The 17,922-nt window shown below is 33.5% G+C and overlaps 1 protein-coding gene across 17 annotated transcripts in view; it reads left to right on the forward strand.

Annotated features, from left to right (window-relative positions):
* PIAS2 (protein inhibitor of activated STAT 2) overlaps positions 1-17,922 on the forward strand; it is a 98,471-nt gene that overhangs the window by 47,526 nt on the left and 33,023 nt on the right. For all 17 annotated transcript variants that reach the window (XR_013831303.1, XR_013831304.1, XM_079942518.1 and 14 more), the window contains exons 6-9: positions 1,604-1,738; positions 3,959-4,064; positions 5,479-5,552; positions 11,766-11,926. Coding sequence is in view for 15 of the 17 variants with exons in the window: in XM_079942518.1 (XP_079798644.1) it covers positions 1,604-1,738; positions 3,959-4,064; positions 5,479-5,552; positions 11,766-11,926 (476 nt within the window). In the remaining 2 variants the exon portion in view is untranslated. The remainder of the gene's footprint in view (positions 1-1,603; positions 1,739-3,958; positions 4,065-5,478; positions 5,553-11,765; positions 11,927-17,922) is intronic.

The following is a 17,922-nucleotide window of genomic DNA, read 5'->3' on the forward strand; positions in this document are numbered from 1 at the left end:
GTTACCAAGGTGCATATTTTTGACATCTTTAAAATCTAGAGGTGTCTTAACAGTTTCTGATGATCAGGTGGCAGCTGTAATATATTGTTGTTGCCTGCACTTGTACAACCCTGATGTTATTATTCCCATGGCATGACTGGTTAACTGCCCTTTATCGGTTTTTCAGTCAACAAATGACTTGGGAACATTTTGAGGAAGGTTCGTGAATCCTGGCTGTTATTTGAAATTTTTGTTCTCTTAATATCCAGGGTGTGTCAGCATTAACACTTGTAGTTAGTCTAAGGGTGTCAGTGACTTGCAAGGAAATCTGAGAGATATTTGTGGAGTAGAATATAATTTTAAGAAGGTTTTTTTTTTTTTTTTTTTTTTGCGGTACGCGGGCCTCTCACTGCTGTGGTCTCTCCCGTTGCGGAGCACAGGCTCCGGACGCGCAGGCTCAGTGGCCATGGCTCACGGGCCCAGCCGCTCCGCGGCATGTGAGATCTTCCCGGACCAGGGCACGAACCCGTGTCCCCTGCACCGGCAGGCGGACTCTCAACCACTGCGCCACCAGGGAAGCCCTTAAGAATTATTTTTATCTTGAGCTCTTGGTGGCATATAGGAGAGTATCATGTGGAAAACATGCATTGATGACAGTGAGAAAACGATTCAAGAGATTCTTCTGTATATCCTAAAGGAATATGTTAGCCAGTTCATTTTGCTTATGTTTTCTTGATATGTATGCAGGAAAAAAAAGTACATTAGGTTGTATCATTAACTTACTGTTTTTTCCTTCTCAGTGGTACATAAATTGCATCATTGGCATCTTAGATTCAATGAAATATGGTGTGTGCTTTTCAATATGTAGATGTTTTCTCAGCTAAGAAATTTTAATTTTCTAAAAAATGTATTGGTTTTGAAAATCAGAAACTGAAAAGTCCTGTGGTAATTGAGAATTGGATGTACTGTGAAATCAAAAGTGAGACTGTTTACTATTTAAAACAAATACTTAATTACTAGAAAAAATAGAAAAATATATAAGTAGCGATTTTATTATAGCTGTCAAGCTAATTCAATGCCAATTGAAATATTGGTTATTCTTCTTTGTTAACGTGACCTGGTTTTAAAGATGGCAATCTCTGTTCTACTCGGAGAGAAGACAGTGGAGAGCTTTTTTTATCACTCAGAAGATTTTAATAATTCCTTTGAAATTCACTGATTTGCTTTTTTTTTTAATTTCCAGAGTTCGTTTTCCCTCTCTCGCCCCTAGTATTTGAATGAATTAGAGCTCCTAAGATGAATCCGTGTAAAGACGTGCAACTTTATTGTTTAAAAAAAGGAAAAAAATTCATAGTCAATATGGCAAGATCTCAGCATCTTTAATTTTAATGGAACATGGATTTTTTGTTGTATTTTTCTGGATTTGTGAAATATTTTGTAACATTTTTAAAAGGTCATTTTCCTCTTTTGGATTGGTGACTTTAGGGTGAGGACTATGTGATTTCCAGGATAAAATAAAAGTAATTAAGTGTGACTGAAATTAGGCAAGATACTGTACTCATCTTGGAGAAAATGTTTGCTCCTCTACGGAGAATTTAAAATTATTTTTCTTTCTTGGTTATAGGGCTATGCACCACCACCTAAAAATGGGATTGAGCAGAAGCGCCCTGGACGCCCTTTGAATATTACATCTTTAGTTAGATTATCCTCAGCTGTGCCAAACCAGATTTCCATTTCTTGGGCGTCAGAAATTGGAAAGGTAAAGATTCTTTTCTCTGGGTAGCATGAAAGTGTTCCCACTAGGTGTTGATTTACTTTGTTTTTTTCTTAGGCTACTAGCTCCAGCTCATTCAGTTTTCTGTTTGTAACCCCAAAAAGCAGTAATTTTCAGTTCAGGGTAGAGATGTAGAGATTTTCAAGGTTAAAACTTTAAGGTTTCCTGAGTATCATCTCTTTATTTTCTTAGAAAGGAAGTAAGTATCATTACAGTATTTCTTAAGTTAATGGTTAATCACAATTGTGTTTAAGTAGTATTTTAAGAAACTGGGAATTTGGGGTAATTTTTGAAGAGGAACAAAGAAAGCTTTCTCAGGCTTTGGAGAAGATTAACATTTGGTTAAATGTACTCATGTTGTGATTAGAAATAATCTGTTCCAGCCTTTATATGAATAGCTGATACTTCAAATAACGCGGGCATCCATATGAAAATATTTACTTAGATTTATATTATTTCCCCTGTATTTTTAGGTTGATGAACCTGGGTTTCTGCTGATGCTTAGTCTCAAAATGCATTTTGTCAATTATGAGATACTGATTAATACAACAAGGGATTTCCATTTTAGAACTGCTTGTTTATATAACTGAAATAATAGAATAGCAAGAGATTTCAGTTAACTTCTGAACATCAGCTTTAATGTTGCTGTTTCATAGAAATAAAGGATAGTATTCCTATTTGTGGATGGAGAAGTTGAGTCATGTTTGTAGCCAGAATCATTTGGTTTTACCACCAAGGTAATTGCAGAGCTGGATATAAAGAATATTTTTGTATTGACTGTACAGACATTAGGATCTCTTTAATGATTGTTCTCTTGAGCTCTCATTTCTGAATTTTTACTCTAACTTTTTTATCATAAGACACTGATCCCTAATATTCTTTATTTGTGTGAACTGAATGTACAGTGGTAAAGCACTGGATAAGGATTTGGGAAATCTTGGTTTAGTCCCAAGTTGGCAAATTGTTTGATTTTGGCCAAATTGATTAATTCCCTGAGGCCTGCTTATTATAAAGAATAAATAAAATCTCGAGAATGGGTGTTATATGCAAATATAAGGGACATTGTTAACTGAGCAAGTATTAATGATTTAAAGCTTAGTGAGAGGAATTTGAACAGAAGAGTAGTATATCTTTTTGAAATGATTATGAACTTACAGATTTTTTTGAGTAAAAGATTGCAGACATTGAAGGCCTGACAGGTGTGGGGGTTTTTTTGTCATATAATGGGAATAATATTCTTTCCTTGTAATTATAATGATTAATTGACTTAAATTTGCACACTATAGTGGGTATTCAGATATTTGCAAGGACTGTTACAGGACATTAAAAGTGATATTTAAAGTATTTGGTTTGGCAACTATTAAAAGTATTTTGTTTATTGTAGAATTGATTGAATGAATGAATGTAATGAAATGATAAAGTAGGTTTTTAGCATTTAGGTAAAATTGTATATCATCTCTTCGTAGCTTTATAAATAGCTAATGAAAGTTCCTTTGTGCCAGATCTAAGAGAATATGGGATTGGATGCTATTATTTTCTGGCCTTGTCTTTTTGATTTTTATAGTTTCTTCATGTGTCTTATATACTGTAGTAGCTTCCCCTTCCCTAGTAAAATGCCCGTTTGGGAACAGGAATTAATTGTCAAATTTTTTTCTCAAAAGAAAGCTGATTTTGGGTTCATACGAGTGATTTGCCTAAGGCCATGTAGCAAGTGTCTGCCAGAATTAGAACTGTGGAACTCTGTATGTGAAGTGTTAATTTAGACCACAGGTGTTTGAAGTTTGTTTCTGCAGTGGATCTCATTTTTCAATGAATATATTATGAGAGCCCCATTACATAAAAACAGAAAATTCTAGTTAGAAGTGGGAACGGGAGAGTGCATTTTCATTTATACCATGGTGGCCCCTAAAGCACCAGTTTTGCTAAGTTAGAAACACAGTTTGAAAACCACTGATCTGAGCCATTTTATCTTTCACATAGATGTTTTAAAGTTATAAGTGATTGAGAAATATCTCAATCACTGAGATGATGAAGTGTTCATCTTCCCTAAAGTAGCTGAGTTGATTTTGTTCCCTTCCCAGTCATTGACTGTCCTGTGGAAGTTATTTTGAATGTTATTTTTAGAAACCAGAGCTTCTTAGACAAGTGTTTTATGTAAGTAGACTATTATCTCTCATCTTTAATACAGATTATCTTTCTTTGTAGAATTACTCCATGTCTGTATATCTTGTACGACAGCTCACATCAGCCATGTTATTACAGAGATTAAAAATGAAAGGTATTAGAAACCCTGATCATTCCAGAGCACTAAGTAAGTAATGTTTGTAAGACTGAGCATATGAGATGCTTTAAATGGAAATTTAAAAAGCTTCACATATATCTCCATACAGGAACAATTTGGGAACAATTATTAGAAACCTAAAATGAATTGTGAATTAAAAATACTCTAAGAATGGAGCCCTATGAATTGAAAAGCCCTTCTCTCAGAAACCACTCCCAAGAGGATTAATTTTAAATCTCAGCTAATCTGATTTTTCACCTTTTCATAAGTTATTTAGGTAAATGTCGGTTGATGGCAGTTTTGATGCCTACGTTGACTTGAGATTAGGAATGCAAGTCTTCAAAACCTGCGGTGTGTAGTGTGATGTACATTTAAAAACTTCTAACTAAAAAAGGTCTTTTTGCAAAAGAAATGTTGATATCCATCAACAATAATATTTGCCTTCTGAGATGTTTTATTTTGTACTTTGCTTTCATACTGTATAATAATAGGTAGAGAAAAAAAAGTCTTAACCCAAACTGTAAATAATTCAGTTCAGTAATTGAAGTTAATTGAACAGGACATTTTTTGGGGGAGAAAGAGAATATTTTTCTCCCAGTTCATATCACTGAATGAACCAGAAAGGAGAAGAGGATCTATAGGTTGAAAAGGGAACCAAGTAGGGCTGTTGAAATGGTATTTTGTTTCTTATACTCAAGCCATTTCTCATTTCAGACAGTACAGTATTGATCTTCCTGCCTAGAGCTGAAAGCCATGGAAGCTCTTCCATAGTTTTTTTTTTACCCCACTCAGGTTCCACTGTCTCTACTTACAGTCCTGTTCTCGCTATTGTGGTGTTGAGAATTAGGCATCTGAAGGTGGTGTATGTCTTCATTAGCTTGTATAGATAGACAATAACTTGTATACATTACATGATGATTAAGATCACAGACATTCCCACATCCATAGTAGTTTTCAATAGTTAAAGGAAGTATAAGAATATTTTACCTTTTCTGTTTACAAATTTAACAATTGTTGGAAATTACCAGTACTCCCAAATTAAAACAGTCATGAATGTGTTTTAGAAAAGCGTTGAAGCTCAGAGGATAGCTGCCTTCCAAGTTCCTTTCCTAATTGTTGTATTGTTCTTAAGTCTTAAACAGCTTTCTGCTTTGAAACTCTTCCTCACCTGCAATTTTACTTTTAAAAAGAAAATTTAAAAATTCAATTAAACATGTCATCTAGAGTTTGTAATTCTTTAACCTAATACTGGAAGTATGGTTGTGTTTTTAGTACATTAATACTTAACATTTTGTTTGTTTTGTTTTGTTTTTGTAGTTTCTTGATCTGTTTGAAGTGTTTGGCAAACTTTATATAAGATGATATATATATTTCTATAATTCTATTCATATGTCACAATTAATTTTTTAAACTGTGTTTTTATTATTGATTTTCCCTCCTAAAGTTAAAGAAAAACTTACTGCGGATCCTGATAGTGAAATTGCTACCACTAGCCTTCGGGTGTCCTTGATGTGCCCTGTAAGTAAAGCAACAAAACATTCTGGGGCATCTTACTTTTTATAAATTACTAATTTTCCTATAAAAGTAAGTATGTGAATGAATGGTATATTATGGAATTTTGAACTTTTTTCGTTTTCCCATTCGGGGATCTTCATGGTTAAGCATTATAATTCCAAAGAATGCAAACATTCTTCAGGCAATGACTAAGCAAGAAGAGATGTAAAGGGATATTGCATCAAAAAGGAAAGAGAGTTTTAGGTTCAGAATAATCTGTCACAGTTAATTATCGATAATCCACAGCTAATACTGAACATATCTAGAGAGTTGGCTCCTTTTATCAATATAAACGGTATTGAAAAATAACAGTAAAGTTATTAGGACCTAATAAATGCTAATTGATAGGCGAGGTCAGGAATAGTGGATGAAGGCTTCTTTAAAATCACTACTCTTGGAGGGGACCCTTTGCAGATGAGAGGAACTTTATGAGAAAAGTATGGAATTAGGAATTTATAATGTAGTTGCCGGGGGGAGGCATTTGGTGACCAGCTACCATTGTGAGAAACATACAGTTTTTTAAATGGAAAGAGAATTGTGTCAGAGAAGGGAATAATTTGTTAAGTTCCTATTATGTGCTCCTTATATTGTCTAATTAGCAAGCCTGTATGGAATTGTTCCCATTTTCAGATGAGGAACCTGAGACTGAAAGGGGTTGGCTAACCCAAATCACACAGTTAGTTTGTAGTAGAACAAGGATTTAAATTTTGGTCTTCTGACATTATTCCAGTTCTCTTATAAGACAGTGTACCATATTGCCACATTGGACCAAAAATATAAATATCCTGATTATAAGTCTACCTCTCTATTTGGGAAAGCAGATATCTTTCTTTCTAAAGCTTTATTATCTATTATCATTAACTTTAACTTACTTTTATTGGAAAGGGATAGACTTAACATGAAATTGGGATAAACGTGTGTTTATGAAACACAGAGAAGGTCTGCAGGAGGACATTAATGCCCTGAGGTGGTGGCAGGGGCCCTAGAGGGGCTTGGGACCTCCTCTACTCACAAGCTGGGCATGAGTTCATTTGAGTTCATTTCTTCACAGTACCTTTTCCTCCTTCTCATGTTAAGATTGATATTAAATTGGAACACATGAAATTGCCATTTTGTTCATCAAAAACAATTTGGATATTGGAAGTTTCTTATGATTTAACTCTAGTATATTCAGCAAATGTTCATTGCCGGCTATATTCTAAGCACAACCACTATTTGGGAAGGGAACTCACGTCACCTTTTTGTTTTAGTATGTCAGACTATTCTATCAGGAAGAAAGCGCTTCTACACAATTTACCTAAGGAGTTGTACAGTTTGCACAGTTCCATTTTCTGTAAGTCTTACTGTCTTGGAACTGGTTTTTAATTTTTTTTTCCATTTTTTCCTTCAAACACTGTGCTGTTCTACATGACAACAACCAAAACAAAACAATAACCAAACTATTGGATTCTTGGACATTCAAAATAGTGAAAGTGGTATATTGGCATCGTCAGGATTTCTTCTATATAAGAATAGGGAATAGTTCCTTTCACATGTGTCAATTTTAATAAAACTGACAGTTTTAAGAAAACTAACATTTCAATGATTTGAAGAAATGAAGTAACAAAATTCTGTTTTAAGTTCATTAAATGTTTTCTTTCTCTGCTTACAAGTGAAAACAGATCTGTTTCTGAGACTATCTTTTGAGCTTTCCTCAGTATTCATCCTACCTGATTTTTTCAGAGCACTTTCTAAGAAAAGAGTGAATGGTACTCTTCAGACTATACTAGTGTTAACCTAACATTGGGTTGCTAACTATAGGATGTGATCTATGTTATCAGAAAACCAAACAGGTGTTTTGATCAAATTTAACAGAGATGACAGAAGTTAGATGATGAAAGTAGTTTTAGAGGCAGAGATAATACTAGTATCAGTTGAAGATAGCAGAATGGAGGGAGTGTATCCAGCTGACTGTGGAAATAACACAGGATCTGGGGTGGTGATGGGAAACGGTGAAGAAAAAAAGGATCATAGGCGTTTGGAAGGATACGTGGTGAACCATGGGTTAATTAGGCAAAAATGAGAGAAAATGATAGCTTAAGGTTGTGGAAGAAATCTTCTATTTCACAGTATGGTTTGTAAAGTGATTTGAAGTAGACATGAATCTGGATAGTGAGAGCACAGTTCAAAACCTCTGTCCTTAGGACCTAAGGAAGGTAATTTTACAACAGCTGTTAAAGAGGGATCTGATTGAGTGTGTATAATTAAATTTTTGAACACAGTATCTGAATTTTACATAGGAGTTCCATCTTAGTGATATTAGCTAGTGAATTTTGGACTGTCCTGCAGAGGTAGGCTAGGTGGGTGCCCCAGGATAGAAAAGAAAAACAGGTTTGATTTTATGTCTTGTTTGATTCTGACTCAAGATTTTTTAAAAAAAGGTACCGCTTCTACAAATAGTTTGGAACCACTGATTTGAGCCATTTTTGCTTATACCTACTCTTTCTTTAGACAGATACTAATTAGTCTATAATGAAGTAAAAATCAATTTGGATACTACCTGCTTAATATTTGATTAATAAAAAAGCTGCATTACGGTGTTAGATACCATTTTATTCATAAAATCAATACATTTCAAAACAGTGCCATCATCTGACTAAATAGAATTCAGCACATTCAAATCTTTTTTTATTAACATTACATAATCAGTATTAGGAAATCGGTCAGATTTTGCCAGTTAGTAATAAATGCTTTTTTAACTTGGGAAATGTTCATTAGCTCTTGTAAGACACTAGAGTAGCATTAAATTTAGGATCAGCAACTTTTGTAGTCCTGAATGTTTTTGTTTCTTTATGCTGTGGAAATTCTAAAGCAGTTACAGGAGAGATGAGAATGGCATAGAAGAGGAAGAAAAAGAAAAAAGCAGCAGATTGCAAATTGTGGCCCAAGGGTACCTGGGGATCCCTGAGACTCTTTGAAGAGGTCCAGAAAGTCAAAACTATTTATAATACTAGGACACAGTTTGTCCCTTTCTTGCTCTCATTCTGTCATGAGTAGACAGTGATATTTGATAGGGGTTACCTGACAGGGGCTGATGTCATTACTCTGATGGCTGATGGAATGTGTACTTGTGTATTCTTGTGTTTTAAAAATGTCTCTTCATTTCTAATACAATAAATATTGGTAAATACAACTTACATACATATAAGCTCTTGGAGGTTCTCAATTTTGAAGAGTGTAAAGGGATTCTAAAGCCAAAAGTTTGAGATCTGGTTGCCTAAAAAAACCGTAGTAGGTTGAGTTAGATAGAACATTATTTTAAAGAAACAAATCCAAAAAATTGACAAATAATGCCTACTTTATTATACAGTTGTTCAAATAAACAAAAGAGAAAATTTTAAATTACTAAAACCTATTCAGAAGTAACATTTTAAATAATATGATATCTTTCTTTCTAGATTTAACTGTTTATAATCATATGTTTATAATCATCTATAATCATATGTTTATAATCATCTATAATGCACTATATTATCATCTATAATCATCTATATAGCACTGTATTGTGCTATATATACTGTTCAGTGGTTTACTGTCTTTAAATTAATGGTATATCTTAAATATATTAATATGTCTAGATCTAATTTTAACCACTCTAGGTATTTTGTTGAATTGGTATGGTACAGCTTATTTTTTTCACCTGTTTTTAGTGATTATTTGGGTTGTTTACAAACATGGATTATGTAAAAAAAACAATGATGGAAAATTCCTAAATAAAACACTAGCCAGTAGAATCCAGTACTCTTTTTCAAGGATAATATGTGATAACAAAGGGATGCCTCTTAGGAATGCAAGTATAGTTTTATATCAGAAAATCTGTTGAAATTATCTATAATAATAATTGAAAAAAAAAATTCTCTGATCATCTCATTAGGTGCTAAATAGATATTTGGTCAACATCCATTCCTATAGAACAAAAACTCTTAGCAAAGTAGGAAATGGTAGATAAGTAAAACCAAAAACTACCACCATGTATAATGTAAAACTAGGAACGTCTTTATGAAATTGAAAAATATTTGGATTTGTGTTATAGCTCTAGCAACTGCATCTTAGTGATTGTATTGTTTTTAGCCTCTTGTAGCCTCAGCATCTTCATTTCAGAAGTAGATATATAGATACTAGTCCTTTTGGAGTCATGGGGTTGTTATGAGAATTGTATGAAATTTACATAAACGTCTTTAGCATGCTGTAAGGTTCTACATTACTTAAGGGATAATTTGTTATTAAAGGAAGGGAAAATATAGAGGGAAATATCATAGAAGAGAAATTGCCTCACATTCTTTTCTCACTTTTTTTCCATCTTAAATAGTTAAATTGTGCTGCATACTTGCATGAATCACTGTAACTTCCAAAATCTCTTTTAGAGTCCTAGACACTTAGAGGTAGTATGGACTCTGGAGTTAGAGCATCTGTATTCAAATATTGACTCTGCCACTTTCTAACTTTGTAATGTTAGTCAATTTAGTTAGCTTCTTTTTGCCTATTTCCTCATTATAAAATGGGGATGATAATATATATCAACTGTATAGTGTAGTTGTTAGGTTAAAATGTAAAGTGTCACGAAGATTAATGTAAAGTATTCAACATGATACCTTAACATGTAGGTACAACTATATAAGCATTAGTTACTGCTATAATGATGAGTTGGATAATTATTTTCTTTTTAAATTATAAAATAACCAAATGTTCATTTTAGCAAAAAGAAATTACAGATAAACCAAAAGAAAAAAAAAAGGAAAATTCTAAAAATCCTACCCCTCAGGCAGAGTTAACAGTGTTATAGTTTAGCTGTGACTTCTTCTAGACTTTATAGTGCAAATAAAGAAGTCTTTCCTTCTTCCTTTTCTTTCTCTTTGACCCTTACCCACTTTCTCCATTCATTCTACCATCTGGCTGACAAATACTGAGCATAGGCTGCGTGCTTGGTACTGTGTTGTGACACTTGGATTACACTGGTGAACAGTGACATAGACCTTGTGGGGCTTAGAGTGTAGTCGGAGAAACAGATTTTCTATCAGAACAAGAGAGCTGGTTATAAACTGAGATCTTTTCTATAAAGGGAGTATACAGGGAGATTCAAAAGGCTCTACAGAAAAACTTGATCTGATCTAATCTGGATGCTGTATATGTCTTGATGTTGGTATTCCTCTACCAACTGGAATAAGAATTGAACACAGTACTAGGTTATAAGAGTATATTGAAACATCAACATATGCGCTTATACAAAAGTGAAAAAAAGTATATAAAAATGTATTTGCAATTCATATCACATACATGAGGCTGATTAATATAGGTAACCAAAGATAAATAACCAAGTGGAAAATGAGAAAAGGTTGTTAATAGACAGTTCTTGGAAACACAAATGACCCTTAGAAGTAAAAAAAAAAAAAAAAGGAAAAAAAAGCAGCAGCAGCAGTTCAACTTCACTTATAATAAGAGAAGTGTATTCCAAAACTACAATGGGGTACTTTTCACCTATCAGATTGGCAGCGGTCAAAGGATTCAATAGCGCTATATTGACAAGGTCGAGGGGAACCAAGCACATTAATACATGTATATGTGTAAATCAGTAGGTAACCTCTGTGGAAGATAGTTTGTCATTGTGACAAAAATCATACACTTTTTCTTTGACTCAAAAAGTTTACTTTTAGGAATTTATCCCATAGCTATTTATTGCAGTATTATTTGTCGTGATGAGATTGGAGACAGTTTAAATGTAAGTACAGAATTGTGTGAATTGCACACCACCGTATCTGGGGATATGTTTTTTAAAATACACATTTGATTATGCATAGAACATCTGTGAAAGGACATGCAAGAGATGGATAACAGTGGTTCTCTCTAAATAGGGGAAGAGATGAGAAAGAGACATGTTTTCATTGTATATATATCTTTTCCTACCTGTGAATTTACAAGTTTTACCTACTTTCAGAAAGTGAGATGGTCTTTTAAAAATTATACGTCCTTCAGTGAATACAAATAAAATATATAGCAATCTTGATGGAAATAAATACTGGTTTTAGTTTCGTTTCTTTTTCATTTTGTTAGTCTCGTATGACTTCTTCACATTTTTATGACTTTTGAGGCTTTGTTCTCTTTTCTGAAATGATTTCCCATGTTGTCTTCCCTGTCCTATAGTTAGGAAAAATGAGGCTGACAATCCCATGCCGTGCAGTGACTTGTACACATCTACAGTGCTTTGATGCTGCCCTTTATCTGCAAATGAATGAGAAGAAGCCCACCTGGATTTGTCCTGTGTGTGACAAAAAAGCTGCCTATGAAAGTCTAATTTTAGATGGGTAAGTGTATCCCAACATAATAATTATACTTAATCTTATTTCTAAACTGTAGTTAGTGGCCCTTTTATCTTTATAATATTCTTTGTGTTGGGGACAAGAGGGTGAGTAGTTTCCTTTTATTTTTGCTTTTCATGATCATATTTCATTGTCCATAGGAAAGGGTAAAATCCACTTAGTGATGTCATTTTGCTTACCTAGAACTTCTTGAAGAGCAACCAGGTCTGTGTAAAACCGCAGAGCAAGTGGTAGGGTAGATAGAGTTGTGTTATGCAGCTGTTAAGTTTAAAACTAGAATTCACTTCCAGGTTTTTCTGACTCTGGAGCCCAAACTCTTAAGCATTATCTCTCATGTCATATTGCATATGTCAGAATTAAGGAAAATGATATAAACTAATTATTAGTAAATGAGGTACCCTTTTTTTCCTGTAACACTGTTTAAAAAAATTGCATATATCATCCATGCACCCCTATTAACATTTAGGAAATACAGTTAATGAAAAGATTAAAATAAAATCATCAACATCCCACCCTATGGTGATGATTTTGTTATTGATGCATTAAAAAGATTGAAATCACTCTTTGCATAATGATGTGTATATACATCATGATTTTCACTCTGTAGAGTGAAAAATATCCTAGATCTTTAAAGATACTTCAGCATTTTTTTCAGTTTGAAAAGAGTATTACTGTAGAGAGGAATGAGACAATGAAGAGTGATGGGACTTTTTTCTCTGTAAACTTTTACTTTTTAACTTACTTTGAAATAATTTCAAACTTAGCAAGAAGTTGCACAGTAGCACAATGTGTTAGTTGTTAACATTCTGCCATATTTGTTTTGTCACATTCCCTTTTAATGTGTAGGTATTTTTGGTGTGTGCATGTGTGTATATAGAGAGAAAGAGATTACTATTTTCAGAAACCTTTTGAACCATTTGAGAATTAAGTTGCATATGTCATGTCCCTTTGCCCATTAATATTTTAGGGTATGTTTCCTAGATACTTGATGTTCCATTGTGGGTACATTACTAATCATTTAAGCGGTTTTTTTGGTTTGTTTGCTTGTTTGTTTTCTTTCCTCTTGGGTTGGCCAAAAAGTTCCATAAGATCTTACGGAAAAACCCAAACGAACTTTTTGGCCAACCCAATATTATAGCCTACATGGTTGCCACTCTTTCTGTTTTACCTTGTGATATGAACATTTTTGAAGCTTTTGTTTGCTCGTTTAGACAGGGTTTTTTTCCTTAAGCTCTTAGAAATTGAAATGCTGAATAAAAGAGAATATATAATTTTAAGACTTTTACTATTTATTACCAAGATGCCTCCCAGGAGGAGTAAACGATTTTACGCTCCTAGTTGTCATTTCACTCTCCTGCCAGTAGTGTATCGGAAGCCCACTTCTCAGTCTTCTTACCAAGCTTATCATATTAAATCTTATTTTTAAAATGCCTTTACTAGTTTTCTAGTTGAAAAGATATCTTATTGTTTTGATTTTTATTTATTGTAAGAATTATCAGTTATCAATAATTATCAATTATTATCTTCATCCTTATATTGGTTGTTATAATACTTTTTATGAATTGTCACTTAATGTTTTTTTTCCTTTGTGGTTCATCTTTTTCTTACTGACTTATAAATGCTCATTATATACTGAGGATATTAATTTCTCTGTTTACATGTGCTAAATATATTTTCCCAGTTTGCCTTCTGATTGTATTGTGACATTTTTCTCATTCAGAAACTTTAAATTTTTATTCCATCAAGTCTGTCTCTTCATTTTGGTTTTCTGTCTTTAATGTGTTTTAGAAAGTCCCAGAGATTTTATATGAGCATTCACTTGTTTTTTTGTCAGGTACTTTTAAGATTTCATTTTTTTTTCCCCTTCCATTCATGCAGTTCTTTATTCCATCATGCATTCCTTCACAAATTCATTCAATATAATACTTATTAAATACTGGCTGTGTGTCAGATACTAGATCTAAAATGGTAAACAGAGCACTTCCAGAGTGGGAGACAGTAAAGAACTGCATATTGTGTTAAGCGCTATGAAGGTAAAGAATGGAACTATGTGAAAAAATTGGGGATAGGGGAGAAACTTTAGGGTAGCGAATAGGTGATCCCATTACTCCACCCTTCCACCTGAAGGCTGGTCAGTAATCTCACAAACACTTAATGAGTAATCTCTCCCATGGGCTTAAGACACTGCCTCCATCATTTAAAACATTTTTTGTACTCAAGTGTCATTTCTGAACTGGTATTTGTGCCATTGATCAAAGTATTGGCCAGTACAAAACTATTTTAATTATTGGATTTCTGTTATTCATTAATATCTCTTAGGCCTATGTTTCAGAATTTTCTTGACTTATTACAGTTTGCCATATTCACTTGAATAAAAGCATCCTTAAATTACACAAAGAAATCCTGTTTGGATTTTGATTGGAATTATGTTTTTCATATAATTAGGGAAAATACATATTTAAAGTATTACATATTCTAATGAAGGTAGCATTTTTCCTTATTTGTTTTTATCAGTTTTATCGAGATATAAGAACTGCCCATATTTAAAGTGTACAGTTTGGTACATTTTGACCCAGTATACACCTGTAATATCATTATAATAAGATAATGAATATATCTGTCCTACCTAAAGTTTTCTCATGTATCTTCCTAATCTCTTTCTTTCACTGTATCCTCAGTCAAACACTGGTATGCTTTCTGCTGCTACAGATTGTTTTGGATTTTCTAGAATTTTGTATGAATAGAATCATAAAGTGTCTGCTTCCTTTGTCTAGCTTATTTTTATTCAGTATGCTTGCTTTGAGATTTGTCCACGTTGCTGCATGTACCAATAGTTTTTTCATTTTTATTCCTGAATAGCATTCCATTGTACAGATATCCCACAGTTTATCAATTCACTTGTTTATGCGTTCCTTCTGGTTTGGGGTTCTTGCAAATAAAGCTGCTAAGAACATTCATGTCCAGGTCTCTGTGTGGACTGATGTTTTAATTTACCTGGGGTAAGTACTTACGAGTGGAATCCCTGGTCACATACTAGGTGTATGCTTAATTTTTTAATAAATTACCAAACTGTTTTCCAAAGTGGTTGTACTCTTTTATATTCCCACTAGCAGTATATGAGAGTTCCAGTTGCTCCACATTCTCATCAACGTTTGGTATGGTTAGTTTTTTAAATTTTAGACATTCTAGTGGTATATGGTGGTACCCCATTGTGGATTTGATTTGCATTTCCGTTATGACTGTATTGAGCATCTTCTTGTGTGTTTATTTGCCATCTGTGTGTCATCTTTGGTGAAGTGACTGCTTAAACTTTTGCCCATTTTTCAGCTGGGTTGTTTGTTTTTCATATTACTGAGTTTTGATAGTTCTTTATATATTATGGATGTAAGTCCGTTATCAGATCTGTAGTTTGCTAATGTTTTCTGCCATTTCCTCTTTTCAGTCTCTTAATAGTGTCTTTCAAAGAGAAAAAGTTCTTGGATTAAGGCCAGTTTATCAAGGCTTTCTTTTATGTACTGTGCTTTTGATATCATATTAAGACATTTTTTCCTAACCTAAGGTCAGAAAAATTTTCTCCTTGCTTGCTTTAGAAGTTCTGTAGTTTAATTTTATACTTAGATCTGTTATCTACTTCAAGTTAATTTTTGTATATGGTGTGAGATAAGAAGCAGGGTTTTAGCTTCATTTTTGTTTTTGGCAAACAGTCATGGAGTTGTTCTGCCACATTGGTGAAAAGATTGTATTTTCCTCATTGAATTGCCTTTGCACCTTCTTTTCAAAAATCAGTCGGCCATATATATGTGGATTTATCTCTGAACTTTGTTCCATTGATTTGTCTATATTTATGTCAGTACTGCACTGTCTGGAAATCAGGGTAATGTGGGACTTCTAACTTCATTCTTTTTCAAAATTATTTTGACAATTGTACATATTTTGCATTTCATTGCATATTTTAGAATCAGCTTGTCAATTAGAAAACAAATCTGGGTTTTTGATTTGTATAATGTTGAATCTATAGATAAGTTAAGGGTGAGTTCACAATATTTAGTCTTCTGATCCATGAACATGATATATATCTATTTAGTTAATTAGGTTTCAGTATGTTTGGTGGTTTTCAGTATATAGGTCTTGTATGCTTTATGTCAGATTTATCCCATTGTTTCATATTTCTCATGTGGTATTGTTTTTTATATTTTTAGTTGTATTATATAGAAATATAGTTGATTTTTGTATGTTCTATCTTGAAACCTTACTAAATGCGTCTTGTAGTTCGAATAGCATTGTTACAAAACATAGGATATTCTGTACAGGCAGTAATATTTTAGGAATAAAGACAGTCTTACTTTGTCCTTTTTAATCTGGATGCCTTTCATATCTTTGTCCTGCTGTCTTGAACTGACTAGTCTGTTGACATGATGATTTGCATTGATTGACTTTCAAATATTAAAAAACCTTTCATTCTGGAGATGGATCCCACTTGGTCATGATTTGTTATCTTTTATATTTATTGTTGGGTTTGTTTTGCTAAAGTTCATGAGAGATAGTGGTCTGTTGTTTTCTTGTTTTGTCTTTGTCTGTTTTTAGTATCAGAGTAATGCTGGCCTTATATAGGGAGCGGGAAGTAGTGGTATCATGAATCCTCAAATATTTGGTAGCATTTCCTAGTGAAGACATTTGGGCCTAGAATTTTCTTTGTGGTAAAGTTTTTACAAATGTCTTTTTTTTCCCCAAAATTTATTTATTTATTTATATTTATTTTTGGCTGGGTTGGGTCTTTGTTTCTGTGCGAGGGCTCTCTCTAGTTGTGGCAAGCCTCCTTTATCAAAGATAAGGTGTCCATATATGCGTGGGTTTATCTCTGGACTTTCTGTCCTGTTCCACTGATCTTTCTGTTTTTGTGCCAGTACCATACTGTCTTGATTACTGTAGCTTTGTAGTATAGTCTGAAGTCAGGGAGCCTGATTCCTCCAGCTCCGTTTTTCGTTCTCAAGATTGCTCTGGCTATTCAGGGTCTTTTGTGTTTCCATACAAATTGTGAAATTTTTTGTTCTAGTTCTGTGAAAAATGCCAGTGGTAATTTGATAGGGATTGCATTGAATCTGTAGATTGCTTTGGGTAGTAGAGTCATTTTCACAATGTTGATTCTTCCAATCCAAGAATATGGTATATCTCTCCATCTGTTTCATCTTTAATTTCTTTCATCAGTGTCTTATAATTTTCTGCATACAGGTCTTTTGTCTCCTTAGGTAGGTTTATTCCTAGATATTTAATTCTTTTTGTTGCAGTGGTAAATGGGAGTGTTTTCTTGATTTCACTTTCAGATTTTTCATCATTGGTATATAGGAATGCCAGAGATTTCTGTGCATTAATTTTATATCCTGCTACTTTACCAGATTCATTGATTAGCTCTAGTAGTTTTCTGGTAGCATCTTTAGGATTCTCTATGTATAGTATCATGTCATCAGCAAACAGTGACAGCTTTACTTCTTTTCCGATTTGGATTCCTTTTATTTCCTTTTCTTCTGATTGCTGTGGCTAAAACTCCAAAACTATGTTGAATAAGAGTGGTGAGGGTAGGCAACCTTGTCTTGTTCCTGATCTTAGTGGAAATGCTTTCAGTTTTTCACCATTGAGGACGATGTTGGCTGTGGGCTTGTCATGTATGGCCTTTATTATGTTGAGGAAAGTTCCCTCTATGCCTACTTTCTGCAGGGTTTTTATCATAAATGGGTGTTGAATTTTGTCAAAAGCTTTCTCTGCATCTATTGAGATGATCATATGGTTTTTCTCCTTCAATTTGTTAATATGGTTTATCACATTGATAGATTTGCGTATATTGAAGAATCCTTGCATTCCTGGGATAAACCCCACTTGATCATGGTGTATGATCCTTTTAATGTGCTGTTGGATTCTGTTTGCTACTATTTTGTTGAGGATTTTTGCATCTATGTTCATCAGTGATATTGGCCTGTAGTTTTCTT

The sequence above is a fragment of the Stenella coeruleoalba genome (genome assembly GCF_951394435.1).
Source record: "Stenella coeruleoalba genome assembly, chromosome: 14".
Lineage (NCBI taxonomy): Eukaryota > Metazoa > Chordata > Mammalia > Artiodactyla > Delphinidae > Stenella > Stenella coeruleoalba.